This window comes from Episyrphus balteatus, chromosome 2 (assembly GCF_945859705.1).
Source record: "Episyrphus balteatus chromosome 2, idEpiBalt1.1, whole genome shotgun sequence".
Classification (NCBI taxonomy): Eukaryota; Metazoa; Arthropoda; class Insecta; order Diptera; family Syrphidae; genus Episyrphus; species Episyrphus balteatus.
This window is the reverse complement of record NC_079135.1, coordinates 9,957,164-9,979,322: the sequence shown is the minus strand read 5'-3', so window position 1 is coordinate 9,979,322 and position 22,159 is coordinate 9,957,164. Positions and strand designations below refer to the sequence as shown.

Genomic DNA, 22,159 nt, shown 5'->3' with positions numbered 1-22,159 from the left:
AATTTTGTTCAAATGATTTAGTTATATTTTAAACTTTGAAAGTTTTATGAATGCTTTAAACGAACGATGTTATTTAAAAAGAATAGGAAATTCTCGTGATATAGTCTTCAAAAATGTCATTTGTTTGTTGGGAGCCAGTTTCAAGACTTCGTTTTTAAACGTTACATTTTTAAACTCAAATTCAACGTCTTAAATAGTTTTAAATGATATTGAGGAATAAAAAAGCAAAGAGAAGAGAGTAAATTTACTCAGCATAATCATTAAAAAATTCCGCAAATTAAATTGTATATGAAAATTCTTTCGTTGGGCGCCAGTTTTTTTTTTTTTTTTTTTTTATTTTTTTATTTTCGTTTTAAATATCATCAATAATACAAGAAATGATCATAAAAGAAAAACCTCGTTCAAAAAAATGTATGGAAAACCACATAATTTGACTCTGTATGAAAATTCGTTCGTTGGGCGCCACTTTTAACAAACATTTTTTTTTTCATAGTGAAGTATACACATCCTCATCTACCAGATTTAATATTAAAGCTTTTCTAGGTATTTCTAAGCTTATCACATGGCGAAAGTGAAAAACTTTTACCGATTAGATTTCTGAATTTTAAAAACATAAATCCTATTTCAGCTATAAATTAATAAAAATATGAGATGGAGAGTTCATTTGAAACCAATCAAACCTTTAATTACCTACTCCTTTCAAAACCGTATTTTCTCAATACAAAAATAAATTCAAACACCATGTTCATTCACAGTTCACAAATCACACAAAAAAATTAACCATATCATATCGTTTTACAAAACATCCGTCCGTAATACTTTCCATGACCACACTATACATACTTGTTACTTTTTAAATCTGAAATAATAATCCCAGCAACAAAAAAATTATAAACATCGTTCCCACGCTCAATGTCAAGCCTGAAAATAAACCATAAAACAAACTTCATTTCGTCTGCATTAAATAAAACTCGTACACATTTTTTTGTGTGAGATTTGAGTTATTTTACTTTTTTTTCAAGTGGATACAACAAACATCAGAAAAAATATGTTGTAGGTACATATTGATGTGTCGAATGTGATACAGTAAAGAATTTATTACCCACATTGGTCAGCAAGTCAGTCACTTGCCACACAAGCTAAATTATAATCAGAAATCTGAAACTGAAATTTGATGTAGTAAGTAGGTATCCTACCTACACATCCGAGGAGACTATACAAAACCACGAGCAACAATTTTACGGATAGGTATCACAGAAAAAAAATGCAATTTTTTAGATTTTTTTCTTCTTCACTTCAAGAATTCCAAAAAGGAAACGAAACCTGAAAACACAACACACAAATTAATCAACAGGTTGCTCTTCTTGCTGATCAGACAAATTCTCAAGACAACACTTGAAACCAGAAAAAAAATATACACGAACAAAAACATTTTTTTACGAATAAACAAAAAACCAGAATATCACACAAAAAAAACAAGAAGATTTTTATTCATTTTCTTGTTTCGGTATGAATCTTCCCCCGCTTTACTCTCTTCGAGACCGCAATTAATCAAGTATAGTTGCCTATATGTGATATCCGTGATACCCTCAAGCCCGCCCTGGGCCATATAATGATCATTTCTTCACTTAACGAACCACCAAGTGTTGCTGAGATTTCGTCAAATGAATCAGAGATTTGTTATAAAATAAAAAAAAAGTATCTCACACACACGTCACACCTTCATTTCACCCACCTCTCGAATACAAATAAAATTAAATATCAAATTAAAAACTCTCAACTGTTTGAGAAAATTCATCAAACAAAAAAACTAAATGCACAGCAGGGTGCAACAATCGTACCCTAAACACATAAACGCATTTAATTACAAAAAAGGTCACATTTCCATAAGCTAGGTATTTTCCTCCATCATCTAATAGACTGACTCTCTCAACTGATATCTCTCAAAAAGTCTAAAGTCTCTCTCCAAGAAAAAAAAAAAAAAAACAACAGAACCATTATCTCATATTTTTCGTCGTCGTCGTCAAACTTAATCGTCGACAGCAAAACCACAGCAAGTGAAAAAGATAAGGCGCCACGTTTTGAGATAACAACATACAGATACTTTGCATTGAAAAGAGATACAAATATGCGAGAGGAATTTTCATTCATGGCATTTTAATCGCGCTCTCTCTCCAAGTCTACAATGTTTACAAAAATTGATTGAACAAAACTCTCCAAAGAGTATAAAATCTCTCATAAAATTGCTTAGAGTAGGGATAACTTCGGCTCGAAGGGGAAATCCGAACCGAAGACAAATGCCAAACAGATGTTATTTCATTGGCTAACAGGCGGAGCCGAACCAAGGGTATATAAATGGCAGCAAACGGGGATGAGGAATGTTATTTCGTGTCTAGAAGTCGATAGCTACGGACGGTGTTTTGTTGAACAAAAATTAAAAATTAATTTTATATACCGTGTATCTTGTCTATCTATCGTCTCTCATTTGATGAAAAATATTTAAGAAAAGATTCTTTAAAGAACGTTAACCCCTCGCAGTTATAAAAGTGAAACAATTATCACACAAGGATTACAGTGTTTTTGTTGTTAAAGAGTTAAAAAAAAAAATTGTGTATTTTCATAATTTTTTTTGTGCTAAAAATACCTATTCTATCTCTGACAAATTGTTTAAAAACCGCCAAAATTCTTCCCCAAGATCGTAAAAGAATTATCCAAAAAATGAAATCTCTAACTGCTGTTTGTCAATCGGGTGCATCTGCAATGCCAGCTATTAATTCAACGGGTCGCATTTCGCGACAAAATCATCAACATCATCATCATCGAGATGGTGAAAATGCTGAAATGAAAATGTACCTATCAAAATTAAAAGATTTAGTACCATTTATGCCGAAAAATCGTAAACTATCCAAATTGGAAATTATTCAACATGTTATTGATTATATCTGCGATTTACAAAGTGAACTTGAAACACATCCTGATATTAATACATTTGATGCTGCTACAGCTTTAAGTTTAACCAATGGATCTCATCATCATATTTCATCACATTTAATGGACGATGATGAAATGTCAATGGAAGATCGTTTAGCTGCTCATCTGCAAAATACAGCTTCATCGGTACAAATTCGACAGCCTTTGGCTACACGACAAAGTCCGAATACTATTTTAAATAGTTCACCAAGTAATAATTCGGTTATTCTGAATAATAGTCCTGCAGTGCAACAACAACAACCACAACAACAGTACTCGCATGCGGTAAGTTCAAAATTTCAATTCTAAATAAGATGTAGAGGAATTTGAGATTAAAATGTTATAATCAAGCTGGGATAAGGGTTTGAGATGTTGAAATACTTTCAAGGAAGAACCTTAGACTTAGAAAATAACAGTAATTGATGGAAAATTAAAAATTCGTACCAAAAAAGTATTTTAAAACTACTTTGTTATAGAAAACTTTTTCGTTGGGCGCCAGTTTTATGAATTTTGTTCAAGTTTACTCTTATCTCAACATTTCGAAGTTCTTTAATTGTTTTAAATGTTCTTAGTTTAAAAGAAAAAGACAATTCTCTTTGCACAGTCTTGAAAAATGTCTTTAAAAATTATCTTCCAAAGAAATTTCATTTGTTGGGCGCCAGTTTTTAGACTCCAAATTCAACGCATTTAAATGTTTAAGACGATGTTAAGGAATAAAAATTGAACAGAAAAGAGGGGATTTAATCAGCATAATCATTAGAGAATCCTTTGAGTTCAACTGTAGGTTTATGAAAATTCGTTCCTTGAGCGCTATGCAACAAAATCCATAGAAAAGCAGATATAATTATTTTGTATACAAAATCTATCGTTTTATTTTTCGTACTAAAACTCTGTTGTAGAAAAAAAATCCTAACGAAACAAAATCTATGAAAAATAACATAAGATTTACTTTGAATGAAAATTTGTTCGTTGGGCGCCACTTTTACAATCATTTTTTTCAATTTTTCATTCTGAAACCTACAAATCTTTATCGGATTTCATACTGAACTGATTGAAATTAATTTTCTGGCCAACCGATAGTGAGGTGAATACTTTCCCAATCAGAAATTATAAGAAATTGTTATGATGAAACTTGGTTTTTGAACTTTCATCTCAAAATAAGTTGATTTGACCCTAAATCTTTCCAAGATTTTTTGAAAAAAAAAAAAAAATCTTTCTATTGCCCGCCAGTTAAACATTTTTTTTTTTCAAATGGAAACTATTGATAGAATTTGTAAGCCTAGCTCTAATTGAATTTTATCTCCATTTGAGTTTCGAATTTTTCCAACTTTTATCAATATTTTTTTTATTCGTTTTTAGTTTTTCTAGATTTTCAAATAATATTAAAATAAACTTTTATTTATTTCAACATCTTTTCGTTGGGCGCCAGTTAAAAAAAAAATCGAAAGAAAACACAGTATAGTTCTTAAGGAAAAAAAGTAATAACGAGTAGATTAAAAAAAAAAAACTTAGAAAAAATTATTTTGTTGGGCGCCAGCTAAAAAAAACACATTTCATGAATTAAAAACTCTAAGCCACAAAAAACTTTAATTTATTTTGAAAAATGAAGTAAAAATCATAAACCCACAAAATTACTCAATTCAAAAGAATTTTTCATAGACTAAAAATTCATTTAAAACTGTTATAATTTATTTTATGATACAAATTTCCAAACACGTCATCAAAATTTCTCACGTGTGTTTTATTATCACTAAATTAAATTCTTTTATAAAAATAAAAAAAAAAAAAATAAAATAAAACATTTGCATAAAATCACATAACATTTGAAGAAAATGACAAGAAGATCATTAAATTCTTATATACAGCCTCAATAGATAATAATCATTAAGTATCTTAATTAATGACTTGACTAACACCTGTGATGTGTTTAAATCAATATAAAAACATTTATTTTAATCCCAGATGAAAGAATTTTTCTTTTATTTTTATTCTGAAAGAAAAATAAAAAAAAAAAAACGATTAAATATAGAAAAAGTTTATTATTATTTTGCGGTAAGCGATTATAAATCATTCTGCATTCTTAGAATTCAAAATTTGCTCAAATTTGATATCTTTATTTAGCGAGTTTGAGTATTTGCACAAAACACATGTCAACATAAATTGTTGTCATAAGTATGAATCTCTTAATATTTCCAACTTTTTTCAAAGAATCCGGCTTTTGTTTTATATTTTGTGCTGGTTTTGGTGAGCTTAATTTGAGGACAGAAGAACAGATAGAAAAAAAAAAAAAACTGGTACAGTGTGACATTTTCGTCTTCGTGTCACACACTTCAACATGCCACACAAATACTCTAAAAAAAAACCCAAAAAAATACCTAAACGACACATAAATAAAAAAATCTAAAAAAAAAATCTCAACCATTAGTAAATTAAATTTAATTTCGTGTGTGCGGATTTTATGAACACCTGCAGATACTTAAGTTGTTTTCTGCCTTTTTGTTCCAATCCAACTACCTACCTCCCCTCCGTTTGTTTTTTCTTCTTTCTCCTATATAACTTTTGCTGCTGCTTTGCGGGGGCTATATTATACACAACACAGAGATTCATCCGCTAAACTCACAAAACAAAAACAAAAACAACAACAAGAAAAAAAAAGAAAAAGGTACAAATAAATAAATTTCGAAATCACGACAACGCAGCTTGTTTTGTTTTGTGAGTTGGCGCTTAATTGCCACATCCCTCAGATAGATAGATAGACTATAACTGTGCACAAAAGAGAGAAAATAATCTAAATTTTAGAGAGAAATGTATTCTGAAATCAATGACAAACAAAAAAAAAAAAAACTAGCTTATCAGTGATGTTAATTAAACAGTAATTAATTGTCTCTCGTTTTCATCCCAAGAGAGACAGGGAGAATGTATCTCTGTGCCTCGTTCGGGGTATCTGTGTGAAGTGATCTATCTAGCGCACACGAACTTTAGACCTTGGTGTTGAAAAACAACATGATTAACAAACAAACAGAGTGATAGATAGATAGATACTTTTTTTCTCATTATTGTTGTTGTTGTTTTTGACACTGGCTAGTCACCTTTAAAAAATGATGACACCACAAACTACCGACCACCCTCGAACCGGCAAGTTATTGTGGCTTTCATGTATGTATTTCTGATTTGGCCTGGTAAAACAACAAAAATAAACTGAAACACAAAGCAACAATGAAAGTTAAGGTCAAAGTATCTAGATACAAGTTTTTTTTTTTTTTAGTTTTTATTGTTGTTGATGATTGTGACATTTTCGGTAGAATTTACAGTCAGTTTCTCTTGACCCTGTATAAAAAAGTCAAAGTTTTTAATTTTTATGTCTTTTTATTAAAAATTTATACTCAAATACTCATGATTTTTTTTCTTCTTTTTCATTACAGACGACTGCACCAGCGTCAACAGAAAAACAAACTACAGATAACAAAAACAGTCGGCAGCATTGTTAGATGTGTGGCTATCACCATTTGAACGGATCTCTGTTTCGTTTCTTTCAAGTAAAAACTACAAAAAAAAAGTTATATAATAATATGCATATAGATACCCATACTCTAGTTTATAAACAAAAAAATAAAACAAAATAACTAATAAAATATAATAACTCACTGTAAAGAAAAAAAAAACACAATTATAAAATGCAAAACTTAGGGTTAAATATAAAAAACTTCATAAAGGCACAGATGCAATCGTCCTAAAGAAGTCTAATTTAAAATGTTTGCATTAGCATTTCACAAAAATTAGAAAAAATAAAAGGATAATTTTTTGTAGTTGTATATTTTATCCTTTTTTTTATTATAAACAATTTAATACAAAACTTCAAAAAAAAAAACACTACTTGGTTATGGTTAAAAACAAAAACAAATTTTTTAATGATGTTTAATTTAATTATAACTTTTAGATTTAAAAAAAATTGTTTAAATAAAAAAATATAAAAAAAAATTGTTGAGTCAAAAAACAACCTCATAACTTGGCAAAGCTTTACCTTAGTAATTATTTAAAAAAAGAACAAGTTCTTACGCAGATCATTAATTTTTTTTTTGCATTAATTTTAACAATTAATTTTTCCTACTAAATATACATTATTTAAAAACAAAACAAATTATCCTATTACATTTAATTTAATATTTTTTTTTCTTCGTCGTCGTTGGTAATAATTACCTGTAATTTTAATAGTTATTAGCAATAAACTACAAAACAAAACAAAATAATAAACTTCAATATAAGTGAAATAAGTAAAATCAAGTAAATTAAAAAAAATAATAAAAATAAATTCTCCTTTTTTTGTGTGTATCCTAGAGGTTTTTTTTTTCTTTAATTTTTAAAAGAAAAAAATTTAGCTTTGTTGTGTTTTTTTAATTTTATATAATTTCTACTATTTTTTTTTTAATTTTAATTAAAAACAAAATGAAAAAAAATTATTAACTGTAACTACATCTTGATGTGTAAAAAAATATGTTCTGTGATCTGTAGAATACTTTGTACAAAGTGTATAGAATTATTATGATTTAAATTTTTTTTTAATTCTTAAATGTTTTAAAAAATAATCATTGAAAAAATAAAAACAAATAAAACAAAAAATAAAATTTAAGTTGAAAAAATATAAATGAATCTGGTTTTTTATTTCTCACTACCTCGGAAAGTTGATAAGAATTTAAATTTGAGATAAGGAAGAATGCTTGCTATTTCAACAACCTTATTTTATTCTGATGAATGGAATCCCTCCCTTATTTTATTCTTATGACGTTTATAGACTAAAAACTAAATGATTGTCTTTATTAAGAAAAAGAAATCAAGAGGGTAAGTAATCAAAGAATTGTTTCAAGTAACTAATTTCATCATACAAGATATATTTTGAAATATATAAACGTTTCAATGATGCAAATCAAAACTGATTTTATTTTGAAAACATCTGTTTTTGGCTTAGATCTCAGCACCACCAAGTAATATCTATCACATATTAACGAATTATAGCCAAAAAATATTCATTTAAAAAAAAAGTAAGTGTTCGCCACAGTGACCCAATTTTAAAAAGACTAATTTACGATAAAGTTGTACTAACTTTCGCATGGTTTATAATATGAAATTATCTTACAGCTTTATTTTAATGTTGAGAGCAACTCAAAACAGTGTAAAAAACCAAAACATGACTTTGAGTCAAACGATTTTTAGGGGTTAGCCCACTCTAGGGGTATGACTTTCTTAAGTATGATATATGATATGATTTAATGCTAATCTTACTTCAGCGAAATTTAAATAATTTTAAATTCTGTACGTATTGCGGAAATATATTTTTAAGATTTATACCAAATTTAAAGTAAAAATATGTAATTCGAATTGATTGAATTATTTGCTAACGAATTTATTTTTTAAAGATATATTAAGACTCCATTTTGTAATACATTTTGTGATATATTTTTTATGAAATTTCACTAATAACACTTCAATTTCCATTTTTGCGCAGTAGAAAAAATCTTATACCTATGTACATGTGCAAAATTTGTTTAGAGTCTATAAGTTCTGTCTTTTTATAATTCATTCACCTCAAAATGTATATAATTTAAAAGTAAAAACGTTCATTTTCAACATTTAAGAAAATAGCAAAAGCAAACCTTCAAATGTACTTTTTATCCAATTTCAGCAATAATTATGTAAACAATAATTTATTATATCTAAGTGGTGATAAATTTTTTATTGCTGAAAGAAGTTAATTGTAAGCGTATCATATTTTCTTTGAAAAAGTACGTATACACCACAGTGTACCTAAAAAAATTAAATTTTAGTTTGTAGTGATTATTATGGGTAAATAAAAATATGATATTTTCAAATGGTTGAATATAAATTGAATAAAAATACTCTTGATCTCGGGGTCTTAAAATTTGATATTAAAAATGACGATACTAAAAATTAACTTGAAATTGATTGTTATTATTTATCATTTATTTATTCCTCATTTATTTATTCCTCAAATTGAAAACAAAAACTGACTCTTGGAAACTTTTTCGTGGCAGTAAAATTAAAAAATAAAACAAGAAATGAAGAATAATTGTGATCTGCAAAACTTGGTTCGCAAGAGAAGTTTGATATTGATGACATGCAATTTATTTCATGTCCTATGGCTAATTTAAAGCCTCAGAGAATTTTTAACGCCATGTTGAGGTTTGTACACTTTGTACGTTAAAACCACTTTTCTCGTTGTGGGTCATGAGAAAAATTCCAAAGGAATCTACTCACTACTTAAAAATTAAATTTCAGACATAATCTTAAGAAAAGGTATAGTATAATCACGAATATTCTCAAGAAAATTGAAGCAGGAACTTGCTGGCCTGTAACTGAACTAAAAATTTAACACACAAAATCTTACGAACTTTCCAAAAAATATTTTTTTCAATATTTTTCTACCAAAATTGAGCAAAAATTTTGTTAAAAACCGTTAAATGAAAATAATTTAAAAAAGGAAAAAAGTTATATTTTAAAGTTATTTTATGGTAACTTTGTTACTTACAATCCACTTTAATGATTCTATAGAATTATCATCGATTTTTATTTTTTGTTCGTTCTTCTAAAAAATACAAAAAATAAAATCCCTTCTACATAACAAAAATAAAACACTCTTCAACATAATAACATGACGCGGCCAAAGAGATCGCCCACAGCCAAAAAGCCCTTAATTGCAAGATAACATCACGATCAATTCCCTCTCAATCGATTAACAATCCGAATGCATTGATCACTAAATTGCAATTCAATGGAATCCGAATCAAATAAAAAACACGATCACAGGATATACATACAACACAGAGCCAGCATAATATTAAAGGAGAAGAAGAATATTGGAGAGCAAAATACGAATACAAAAAAAAAAAAAACCTTTACTCAGGTGTGGCCCGACAGCACCTAATGGACACAGACATTCCCACATAATGTGCCCAAAACATCCTGTCTCCACGGCTAGCCAGGTAAATGCTGCTGCAACCAACAAACAACAACCAGAGTGGATATGGAGTCTCCTTTATTTTTTTTTTCGTCATCATCATTCGCTGCCTTTAAAATTCCTTTTGGGTACCAGTCAAGTGTCGCACCGAATGGATTCGCTCATTGAATTGGACGAAGTTTTCGTCTTCTTCCCAGGCCCACTCACTAAGCCACAGAAACAGAGTCTCAAGCGGATGGACAAACAAACGAAAAGAAATTTTTTTTCCTTCTTCATCAACAACACAACAAAAAAAAATGGAAGAAAAAAAAAACAAAAAGAAGTTGGAGGAGATATTGGATGAACACCGCTTGGACGTGCACGTGCATCTCATGAAAAGATCCCAACACTTGGATTTGGATCAAACGATTCTTGGAATTCTTAACCCGGTCTTTTGTTATATTCTTCGTAGTCGTCGTCATCATCATCGTCGTCTACTTCTTGTTGTTGTTAATGGTTTGTTCTTTTACATCACCAAGAATGAGAACCACACTCTGTGGGACGATCGACGAAGAAGATGAATACAAAGATCGGATAGGACGGTAACACAGCAACAGCATCCAGTCCCAGTCCCAGTGACTGTTGTGTGGCAATGCAATTGGTGATGGGCATTAAATTCCTCTTTTGAATAACACCTGAGGCTTTTGTGCTCCTAGTGTGTGAGATGGTTGCATTGCTGCAACGATCGCATCCGATCCGTGATTCTTCTTTGATGTTGCTGTATTGAGTAGAGGCATTGGTTACAATGTGAGTACAAGAAGAAAGAACAAGCAAAGATGAATTCTGTGTGGTGATTTTTTTTTTTTTGGCTTGGATTTTTTTCTTCATTTTTTTGTTGTTATTAATTTTTCTTATAAATTTTTTTTTAAGATCAAACCGCCATGGTAAAGGAATTCCAGTCAGATGACTGATCCGCTTTTTGGATTTTCGGAGATGCTTTTCTGGCCCCTTTTTGAATGACAATCGATCGTCGTCGTTGTTATTTTTCGTCTGAATTTTCATTTTTTGTTGTTGTTGTTGTTGTTAGGTTCAGTTGGTTGTTGATGATGTTAAATGGTGGTGGTAAGGTGCACACCTGAGAATTTTTACAACACTCTCTGAAATATAAGATCGTTACGTGTAAAGACGTTGATTGTTATGGACAGGACAGGGACAGAGGGAGAGTAAGTAAGAGCAGGAAGTTTTAGGTGGGTTCCCAGTGTGTGTAATGTGAATAAGTTAATCTGTAAAAGTTGGGTCGCTGCCGCAGGCTTAATTGGAACTCTGAGATTTTTTTTTCTTTTCTTTTTGGAGTTCCGTCGGAAGTTTGAAGAATTAATAGCAGTCAATCAGGGTTGCAAACAAGTTCAATTAGCTATGCGATCAGTTCAAAATTTCAGTTTTTTTTTTTTTTGTTGTATCAAATTTTATAATAAGAGTGAAAACTGAATTTTTAAAAGATAATTAAGATAAAAGATAAGCGTGAAATTCATGATATACATTTTTTATATTGAAAACTCTACTCTCAACTCACCATTTAATTTAATTTGAGATGTGAAATTTTAAAGTAATTCAACAGGTTTGGTTATCTGCGATTGTAATCAAAATTAACTTCACCAAAAGATGGCGAAGTTCGACTTAGTAAAGCATTTGATAGAGTGGAACCTTAATTGGATTTAGTCTCATTTACAAGCACGAACACAGTTTGTCATTTTTATTAAAAGTGTATCTCAGTAAATTGATGTTTTATCTGGAGTACCACAAGGGAGCCATATTGCACCACTTTTATTTATTTTCTTCTGAATGACATTTCTAAGGAAATTTTGTAGGTATTGTAAAATTCTGAAATTTTCTAACGATTTCAACTGTAACTTTCTAATGATGTTCATTGTGATCGAGTCGCATGTGTTGAGGCTCTCTTTTCGATGATAGCATATACTTTGATTTTGCTTCATTCACCTCCAAACTCAGTTTCGGTCTCTTTTACTGCTTTTACTTCCACTAAATGTAAAGGTCGCTTCATTCTTACGATTATGGCATAACTAAGGAATTGAACTTAATTTTGAAAAGCCGAGACACAAAAAGGTTCCATTCAAGTCGTCTTAATTTACACTATCATAGTCAACTTTTAAAATAAAAAGGTAGTGTTTATCGATTTGATATTCTTGTTTTTACCACTGAAGCGTTAAATCTTAGTCGATGGTAGATTTTCCTTGCCTTAAACCATCGCTTCATCGTGTCAAAATAATTCTAAAAATAAGTATAAAACCTCAAAACGTTTGCATTTTTTTTTTCTGCGATAGCATAATTAAAATTAAATTATGAAGTAAGAAAGATTTCCAAAAGCATTCCTTGTTAATTCTATGGAAATTCAATATTATGCTGAGCACATTATTACAAAATCGATCAAAATGTAGATACGATAATATCTAAAACGTAATAAAATTTTATTTCCATCAATGTCAATCATGTCATTCGAGCAAGTACCTATACCTACAGTATTTCTATATTCAAACACACTTTTTTCAAATCAATTTTTCGCACAGCATTTATTTTTTTTTTTTTGCTATAAACAAACATACCCATCTCCTCCAATAGTCGTCAATATCTAAGTATATATTTACTCTGTTTAAAACTTGTTTTAAATTCGTTTAACTCATTAATAACAAGTTACATACTATAAGCTACAATTTGGTGTTATTCAATCGTCGCAATTACCATTCATGGCGTGTATACTTTCAATTAAGTCAATACGAATACAAAATCGATTCAAATTTATAATCAACAATAAAAACAAAAATAAATATTCCCTCTCAACCTCCTCCAAAATGAGCAAGCTTAAAATTAAATGTTTACTCGTGACTTTAAAGCTCTCGCTTTATAGATAGAGATACCCAATAATTTAAACTTCATATAGTTAAATTTGACAGCAAATGTCATAGATAATCTGTCAAAATAAGACCGTTAACAGTGCCCGGGATCAAATTGAAACAACCTCGTGTTATGTTCCATCTTCTCCAAACTATAAAAATCTACACCACAATTCTATTACATATTTTCATGTTTATAGTGTGTATAGTGTGGATTCACCTTCGAATGAGCGCTCAAGCTCGCCGCGATTCAAATTTCAATCGAATCTCCAATGAAAACCCCAAGTCGTATCAACTCCTCTACTAAAACAAACAACAACACATTACTCACATGAATACGAATTTGAAACTTCAACTAGCCATTTGCGTTCACATAACGTCACGTCCAGTCATCGTACAAATGTCAAACATAGCCAGCTGGCTGGTTGCTTGGCTCTGGTGGCCACAAAAGGTAGCGCACAGTTCACCATATCAGCAGCAAGCGCTGTGCTGCCTGCTGAGCAGCACAAAGCTCTAACACTCTATAATGCAGATATACCTTACCTACAATGTGCTTGTTGTTGTTGAAATGAAAATCGAGTCGCGGCGCGACGCGAGTTAAGAAAAAAAAACCCATGAAAAACTCATTTAATTGCGATTTTCACACGAATTGTGTGGGAAACACCTGCGACGCACCTGTAATGCACACCGGCATCATCAATACCTGCTAGGTTAGGTAGTTACTACCATCACCAACTACTACCACAGCAGAGTTAAAGCCAGCGCGAACCGCTTCAGTGAACCAGACAATCGAAATCGTTTGTATATTGTGTCTGTTTTCGTTATAGGAGTAAATTTTTGTGTTCGTCTAATTTCTATGGAAAGCAAATAGAAAATGCATTCACACACTCGGGCAATCTGAGCTAGTAGATAGCTTCTCAACCCAAGATACTAGGTCGCCGTAAATTAGTTTTAGGACAGAACAACAAATAACAGTAACAGGTAGTCTCGGTAGTGTACACTGTACACAATGGAAGAACAATGAACTCTCCAAAAGCAATCTCCATGATAATGAATCAATTTGCCGTTGAACAATAATATTTTCCCAAAAATACACACCTCGGCTTCAGCTTGGTGTTGTTTGGTATGGTGACGATATAGACGATTGTCTTTGGAAAATTTTTCCATTTACGGGCATAAAGATATAGAGAGAGGCCTTGTATCGGGTCCACGGTCATATTGCAGGTAGCTGCCAGACCGGACTTCTAAAGACTCTATGGAGATTGCGCTAATACTTGTGATGGATTCAGGTTTTCCAGATTATTTGCACGTGTGTGAGCTGCTAATGCTGCACCGTCACCGTAGCACCGTTGTTGCTACTAACCAAACCACTTGGTGGGTAGCTTATGGCGATTAAGGAAATGATAATTAGACGCACCTGTGCACAGATAGATAGAGACAGAGAGAGAGAGAGGGGACTATCTATAGAGACAAACTATGAGATCTAGGCAAACAGTTCCGATGCGCGCATTCGCAAACTGTCAAACAAACGAACGAGCAAATAATTGATATTCAACGGGGCTGGGATTCCAGTTTGTTTTATGCGCCTGATGCCTGTTGCTGCTATAGAGCTGCTATAACTGCTGCCCATCGGGATATACGATGATTAAGCTGACGTCGTCTACTGCGGCTGGACATTCGATGCATTCAAGTGTCAATTGAGGTGTGTATTTGCAGTGTCAGGTATGGCGGCTCTAGGCATTGCGATGCGGTTGCATATATTTTCTTCGGAACGCAATTAGATGCGGATTGTAAGTCAAAATCTGTACGGTGGTTTTGTTGTTTGTATGTTGCAGACATTGTTAACGATCAAATGGCAAAAGAGTCGCCATCATTTCATTTCTGTGGCTGCTGTTGCTGTCATTATCGTCTGTGATCTGAGGTGATCATTAACACACGCAGTGTGGTGTTAAGGTAAATCATTTCTTGTAGGATGGATGTGTCTTTTTTTGGCAGGACATGTCTGCATAAAAGGCAAAAGATTAAGATCGGTTTGCACTGATATAATCTGGTAGGTATGTCTAATTGCTTTATTTCGAAACAGGACAACGGTTGCTTGCAGATGTTTGTTTTTTCTTCTGGGTAAAATTTCTTGAAAGTAATAATTTCAATTGATTCTTATTGAATTTTGAAAAGAAATGGGCGACATCTAAGGGAGTTGCAACACTAATTTACCATGAAGTCTTGTTAATATTTTCAATATTTCTTTGTTTAAATTTTGAAAAAGGTCTTGTTAGTTTGATTAGAAATGGAAGTGGCTTTTGTAATAGTAGATTTTTCAAAGATTTCAGATTCTTCAAGACCTTAACGAACCTCCAGAGTCACATAAATTTGGTGATTCCCAAAAAAAGTATGTTTAACCAACCATTTTCCTCCTATAAAGCTTTACAAATGCAATTGGAGCTCGTGTAAAGCTTTTAAGAAGAAGAAACAAACAATTTTGCATCTATAAAGCTTTACAAATGCAACTTTAGCTTCTGTAAAATTTTATAGAAGCAACTTGGAGGAGGGACTATCTAAGATCGTGGGATCAACTGACCTAAAAGTTAAAAGTTTATAAAACGTTTAAAAAACTTTTAAGAAAGGGCTTTTATAGCCTTTGCTTTTTTTAAAGATATTTTAATAGCATTCCTTAAAGTTATGGTTTTATTACTGTCATATTTCTAAGACAGAAATTTTCTACACTAAAATAGTTGAAGCGAATGTTTTCGCCTAGGATTTTTTTTTTGAGACTACCTAATCTTTCTTTCTATTTTACGGTTAATGTCAAAAGTATGAAAACACCTTTAAGTTAGCCTCCCCCAAACGCTGCCTGGCTGGAGTAGTAAAAATTCGCAAAGAATATTTATGACGATATTAAACAGTCGGCTTTTCAAAATTATTATTATTGTGAATTTTTATTATCCATCTAATTATATTTTCATAGCCACACATTTTCGTCAAAGAAAGCGACCGACGACGGTGGAGGTGGTGCTGCGGTGTATTGCACATCGTCCAGCTTTTGTGAATGTGCAAAAGTCCATTGATCGTTTGGGCGGCTGCTGTGTGCAATATGCTTGCAAATGGTTAGTACATGCAAAAATACATTTATTTTCTATTTCAAAGATATTTTCACTCAGTTAATAATTATTTTTTTCATTTTGTTTTGGCAGATAGATACATTTTTCGTGATCTTTTAAGAAAACAGTTCAAAAGTTTTAGTTGCAGTCTGTACCTATGTAGTAATATAGATGTAAAATATAATTGATGAAGCTATGATTTTTATTACAGTAATGTCCAAAAGGTGTTTATTGTATATGAATTGTGATTTAGTGTTTTTTGGGTATTTGGGTAGGTATTTGGTGGTTGGTGGTATTATAATTTATTGCTTTTGGCATTTTCAAAGTGCATTATCATGAGGTGGTGGATGTTTTTTTAAAAAATTCAAAAATAAATGTGAATTAGAAGACTTTCTAAAGAAATATTTTCACTATATTTTTTTTTCAATTTATTTTGGGGACTTAACCGCCCTAAATTTTGTTATTTTTTATCCAAAATGTAATTTTTGACTTGAGTTGAAAATATTTCCCGACTTTTTAATATTCTATATTCTATCTTAAAGGTTTTTCTTAAGTTCAAAAAGGTTTTAAACGACGAAGTTATAAGTTTGTAAGTAAGTTCTAGCTAACTGAAAATGTCACTCCAACCTCACTAACATTATCATTATATAACATTATATTATCGAAGCTACTTACTACTTACTTTTCCTAGAAGCTAAGGAACTTTTGGATGAGGATTTGATATCAACCAACGACGAAGAGAACATCTCCTTCTACGCTACAACCTTCACAATGACAACCGGTCTTGAACAACCTGAGTTAAGAAGCTGCCAGCAGAATTAATATTTAAAACAATTACAATTACAATTAACTGTAAATTTAGCTTATAAAAAAAAAACAATGTTAAAACGTTAGGCTCCTTTTGTGCCAACATAATACTAATATAATCAATGTAAAGTTTTAGATAACTAGCTTTAAGCAAATTGTATGTACATTTATATAATTACTGTTCAATAAAAATATCGTTAAATCGTTAAAATCCTAAGAAAAAACTACTTACTAAAGTTACTTTAGTAAGGTTGTTTGAAATGGAAAAAGAAGAACTTTATACAAGCTGGACCCTTTTCAACAATGTTCTAATAAGGTCTATATGAAACTTAAACGAAGCTTAAACGAAGCTTTACCGAAGCTCTATTGTAAGATTTCAATTAACAAAAGATCTTGTGTTAGTTGGGAATAGTCAATCTTATGACAGATGCTTCCGATACTGCCTTAAGTGACTAATCTAGTCCGGTCCTCCGATCTTTCAAATATTGAGGCTTTTATTAAGAAAATAGTGAAATACCGCGAGCATACTTTTTTAAGTCTTTATTTATATTTACATTAAGATTTTTAGGTCAAACAAGTTTCCTCATAAATCTATATTTATTTTTTTTTTTTTAATTTATGCGGTAACTTTAGCAGATGTGACATATTTATTTTCTGACTAAATCCCATCCACCTGAGAAGGTTATACATCAACAAGTATTAACAATGACACGAATATCACAATAAAAAGGCAGAGTATAGGCATAATTTCCATCACAATAACTCGTATTATCTTTTTTACCTTCATGTACGCCATTTTTTTTTTTTCATTTCGTTATTTCATTGTACAAATACAAAATTTTTACCAAAAAGTCTCATCCATGTCAACATTATTTAACATTCACACGGTTTGCTTTTCTTCATATCTCCATCAACTATACAACAGCAACACGACGACGATGAAATACCTACCGCGCCAAACAAAAATCTCATTTAGTTCACGAAACTTTTCGAGAGAAAACCCTGTCGAAAGCCCCCATATAGTCATTCATCGCCATTCCAAATGCGAGAAATTCTCAAGAGATCATTAAAAATACAAAACAAACAGAAAAAAAAAATTAAAGAAAACAAAAATAAGCGCTTCATAAATAATACCGCACACCTGACATTTAGCAGCGATGACGTCAGTCAGTCAGCGGTTAATGAATGTGCCTTTTTCGGTTTCCCCCCTTTAGCTTACAAACTCTATCGGCTTCAGAAAGTAGCGGCGGCGCCATTCGGAAGAAATACCTTTTCCAATCCAATATACACAAGTTTGTACAATTGATCTTCAGCATAGATATTGCCGCCGCTAACACAGACACATATTGGATCGGGTATTATTCAATACCCCACCTCTATCACAACAACAAAAACTACAGAAAAAAACTCTGATTGCTTTAACTCTTAATGTGTGTATGTGTTTGATGAAACGAATTGCTGAAAGTATTGGTGGTAATTATGGTGATTTCATTCGTGTATATTAACCAAGAGATAAGCAAACATCCCAGGCGTAAAAAGTTTGATCAGGTGTTCGCGTGAAATCTCAGCTCAACTCACAAACTCAAGTCAATTCAAGTCAGTCAATATTAACACTGCTACGTCAAGACACAAAACCTTCCAAGACCGAAGACTCTCAAGTCAAGACCAAACAACATCAACAGTTGTTCGAACCGGGAAAGCGTTAAATACCTAGTTCAGCGCGCAGAGAAATGATGATGGCTGCCAGTGTGCCACCACCATATTCGTATATTTCGTATAGATATCAGCCAGCAGAGCGCACAGCTGGGGACTTGCTTGATGGGAATGCGATCAATTGAATTAAAAAAAATCGCATGCAATAAATAATAATTAAAACAATTAATGACCGGAAAATCAATGAATGAAAGAATGGACAATGAGTATGAGAATTGCAATTTGCAATATTATTGCATTTGCATTGCATATTGGTCTATTATGACTGTTTGTCTGACTGTCCGGTAGGTATGCCTTGCGAGTCTTTCTTGAGTGAGCATACCCATTGGGTACTTGCCATCAGAGAGTGCATAAGCGATCAAGAGGTGAGGGACATCTGATTACCGCTTCTTAGGAGGCAATTAAATTCATCGGGTGGAACGTTTTAATGTCATTATATTGATGCTGTGAATTAATAATAATTTTAATATGTAACGGAGCAGCAAAACAAAAACAAAAAAAACAACACTTAGATTATGGTGACAAGATTAATATAAATTGCTGTTTAATTTTTAATGATTGCAAAATAAAATTGTGTAGGTATCGTACGTCATTCAGTGTTATCATTGATTATTCTTTAACGTAGATGTATTAGTAGCTATTGTACTTAATTAATTTTCAAGACACATTTTTAATGAATTGCAACTCTTGATATATGTATGTATATAAACCAAATCAGTAATTTCAATTGAAGTTACAGTTTCCTGTAGGGGCACTAGTGTTATACAAAGGTACACCTCAGGGTGGCATTCTTTCTCCCCTTCTTTATAGCTGCTTGTCATTGAACAATGTCCTTGAGAGATGCTCTTGTTATTCTATCGTCAGGAAGCTTTTTACCCGTGATCAGCAACATCACTGACATGACTTTAGCAATTTTGCAACTAGTTTCGGTTTGGAGTTAGCCAAAGTAAAACAGAAATGATGCTATTTGCAACTAAATCTGCCTTTGAAGAGGTTCATAGAACTTCCTTAACTTGTTTTTTTTTTTTGGAGAGAAACAGCAGAAACACTGGAGGGATACATACAGTTGATCTCTTCTTAAAGGGGTTCCTCCATTTCGTTTTGAGATCCATTATGTTCCTTAAATAGCTTTTTTAAGAGAATTTTAAAAATCACAGAAACACTGGAAGGGAATCTCGAAAAAAAAAACACTGAATGTCCAAGGGAACAATGGGAAAACCGCAAAAAATTTTCTTTGATACCTCGAAATCCGATCTTCGCCAATTTTTAGATATTTTTTTCTTTTCTAAAACCAATAAACTCAAAACAACTCTACCAACACAAAAGCAAACTTCCTCTCATTTCAAATAAGAAAATTCGTGTTTGGTATTTCAACAGCAGCCGTCCACGACATATTTAAATCTGAAACGCACCAAATAAAAAATCTTCGCTGAAACTTAAATCAACTCTGCGCATTTCATGCAACAAAAAATAAACCTTATCATGACAAATGCAATCTCTAACAGCGCATTCAATGGACTTGCAAACATGACAGTAGTTGGCTTTCAAATAATTGTGTGATCGCCACCACTAGATACCGCTAACGCAGAGCAAATATCCTTAACTAGCGCATACTATCATCCACTTATTCCGTTATAACTGTCTGGTCGCGTATTTTGCCGCGCATTTTACTCTGCTCTAGCTCTGTGTATTGCCTGCCATTGATGAATATGCATGAATTTGCTCCTTTCGAATTCCTAGACCAATACAATGCCGGCTTTTGCCCGCCTTGATTAACTGCCATTTGCGGACAGACATTGATAAATATCATCCCACACCTTTTCATTAATGGTTCTCTCCTTTGCATCTCGCACAGCATTCAGCACGACGACGAGTGAATATTCTCCATTGTGAATAGACACAGAAATATACGAATGAACTCGAAAATCGCACTCGGCAGAGACTTAATTGATTCATTGATCTGGCATCACAGATCAGCACGCGGAGACAGGCTTTCGAAAAGAGGCGGTACTCCTGAAACAAAACTAAATAAGTTGCGCCGACAATATGAAGCGGCACGTTGAGATCGCAAACGTATAGAAAACGCTAGTTTACCTATCTAGCAATGCAGATCTGCTTTTTTGCTTCCAGCGTGCAACAATACTGCCGATCGCGGATTGGATCAGTGTGCATGGACCATTAGAATGACCATCATTCGTGCGCAGTTGCCGCTGTTGCTGCTCCGCCGGTGGCCAGTGGTGACATTGAAAAATGCACTCTGCACTGTATGAAGCCGAATTGTCGGAGTTTTGAACCGAGAGCCAGCAAAACATGTGTTCATTGTGCCCAAAGTCCAAAGCATGCCGGTGAAGACTGAGCGAATTGGCGACAAAGACGATTGCTATGGCTGCATATAGCAACAACAACAACTCACAAACTGGCAAAGCATTTGCCCCTTTTGCTTAGTTCCGCCAATAAATAATCGCATTTGCGAGTCGGACTTGTCTCCTATTATGCTGTGCGCGGCTTTGATATTAATGCGGCAGAGTTGGGTATTACAGCGCTGCGGCGCGCAATAGTGGCGGTGGTTAGTGGAACTTCCTCTCCAACTCTATTGCCCTCTCGTGGTATCGTCCAGATAGCGACTTTGGCTTCATATTATAATGCTAACGTTTGCTAGAATTGGCTTTGGTGATGGAGTAGGTATTGGCGCATAGGCAACAACAACAACAACTTCTACGATTGTCATTTTACCGGGCCCGATCGTCGTCGAAGTTAGTTGTGTGCAATTGTGCATGCCATGGCAGTGGTGCCACTCCAGCAGAGTCGTTGACTTGTAAGCGCCACTAACACTCACAGTCACTAGCTTAACTTACTCTCATAGTTTTGTGTGCTCACAATTTTTGTGGTGGTGACGATTAATAGTTTGTTGAGCCGGCCGTCTTATAAAAGCCAGTGTAATGGATATGCACTGTGATTGAATGCGATTGTTAACTGATTGTGCTTGTCATTGTCTCAGCAATTACTTCTTTTTTTTTGTAGTAATTACTTCTCGTTTGGTTTGAGTATGTGTGTGGTTTGGAACCCTGAGAGGAGAAGAAAAACATACTTTAGTTTAAAATGACAGCTAACCGGCTGTTCTCATTGAAGGTTGACATTTCTACTCGCGCTAAATCCAGCTGCGCAAACACAAATATCTTTGCAATAAACTAACTGACAAGGCGTACCTACATGAAAAAAAAAATTATACAAATCAAACCATGTGTGGTATGTTCACATCCAGCAGCAGCAAGCAGTTGGCTATTGCGTCAACTACATGTTGTTTAATTGGAATTTATGTGAGAAGACTTTAACAACTGGTGTATAAGCAAATCCGTTTAATCAATAAAAAAAATTCTATTAAATTGAATTAAATAAAAAAAATAATTTTTCCCTTTGATGTTTCCGCCCGGGTTCGAACCGGGGACCTTGTGCGTGTGAAGCACACGTGATAACCACTACACTACGGAAACTGTTGGGAATTGCTTGTCAAATTACATTCTAACGTTTAATGGACTAGCGTTCATGAATGATGCGAAAGAAAAGAGCTATTTTGGTTTTCCAAAGTCTGTAGGTAGAAACAGTATAAGAAAAATTTTAAAAAATGTATCATTGAATTGAAGTTCGAGATAGGTATCTATCAAACGAAAACAATACATTTTTGCACATAAGTATGAAAAATAGGGTCTGTGTCT

The 22,159-nt window shown here is 32.6% G+C and overlaps 1 protein-coding gene and 1 non-coding gene across 2 annotated transcripts; one reads left to right on the top strand and one right to left on the bottom strand.

Annotated features, from left to right (window-relative positions):
* The first annotated feature begins 2,375 nt into the window (after positions 1-2,375).
* Positions 2,376-6,637, top strand: LOC129910730 (protein extra-macrochaetae). The gene is made up of 2 exons (XM_055988220.1): positions 2,376-3,255; positions 6,393-6,637. Exons 1-2 carry the CDS (start codon positions 2,719-2,721, stop codon positions 6,456-6,458), a joined length of 603 nt encoding a protein of 200 aa, XP_055844195.1. The 5' UTR covers positions 2,376-2,718; the 3' UTR covers positions 6,459-6,637.
* A 15,227-nt stretch (positions 6,638-21,864) lies between these two features.
* On the bottom strand, positions 21,865-21,937 carry Trnav-cac (transfer RNA valine (anticodon CAC)). The gene has a single exon. It is a non-coding gene; the product is annotated as a tRNA-Val (tRNA).
* Positions 21,938-22,159: the final 222 nt, after the last annotated feature.

Bases quoted from the DNA above. Each gene is read 5' to 3' on its own strand.
- LOC129910730 (XM_055988220.1), top strand. From the start codon at position 2,719: ATGAAATCTCTAACTGCTGTTTGTCAATCGGGTGCATCTGCAATGCCA. The intron at 3,256-6,392 runs GTAAGTTCAAAA...TTTTCATTACAG, and splicing joins AACAACAGTACTCGCATGCG to ACGACTGCACCAGCGTCAAC.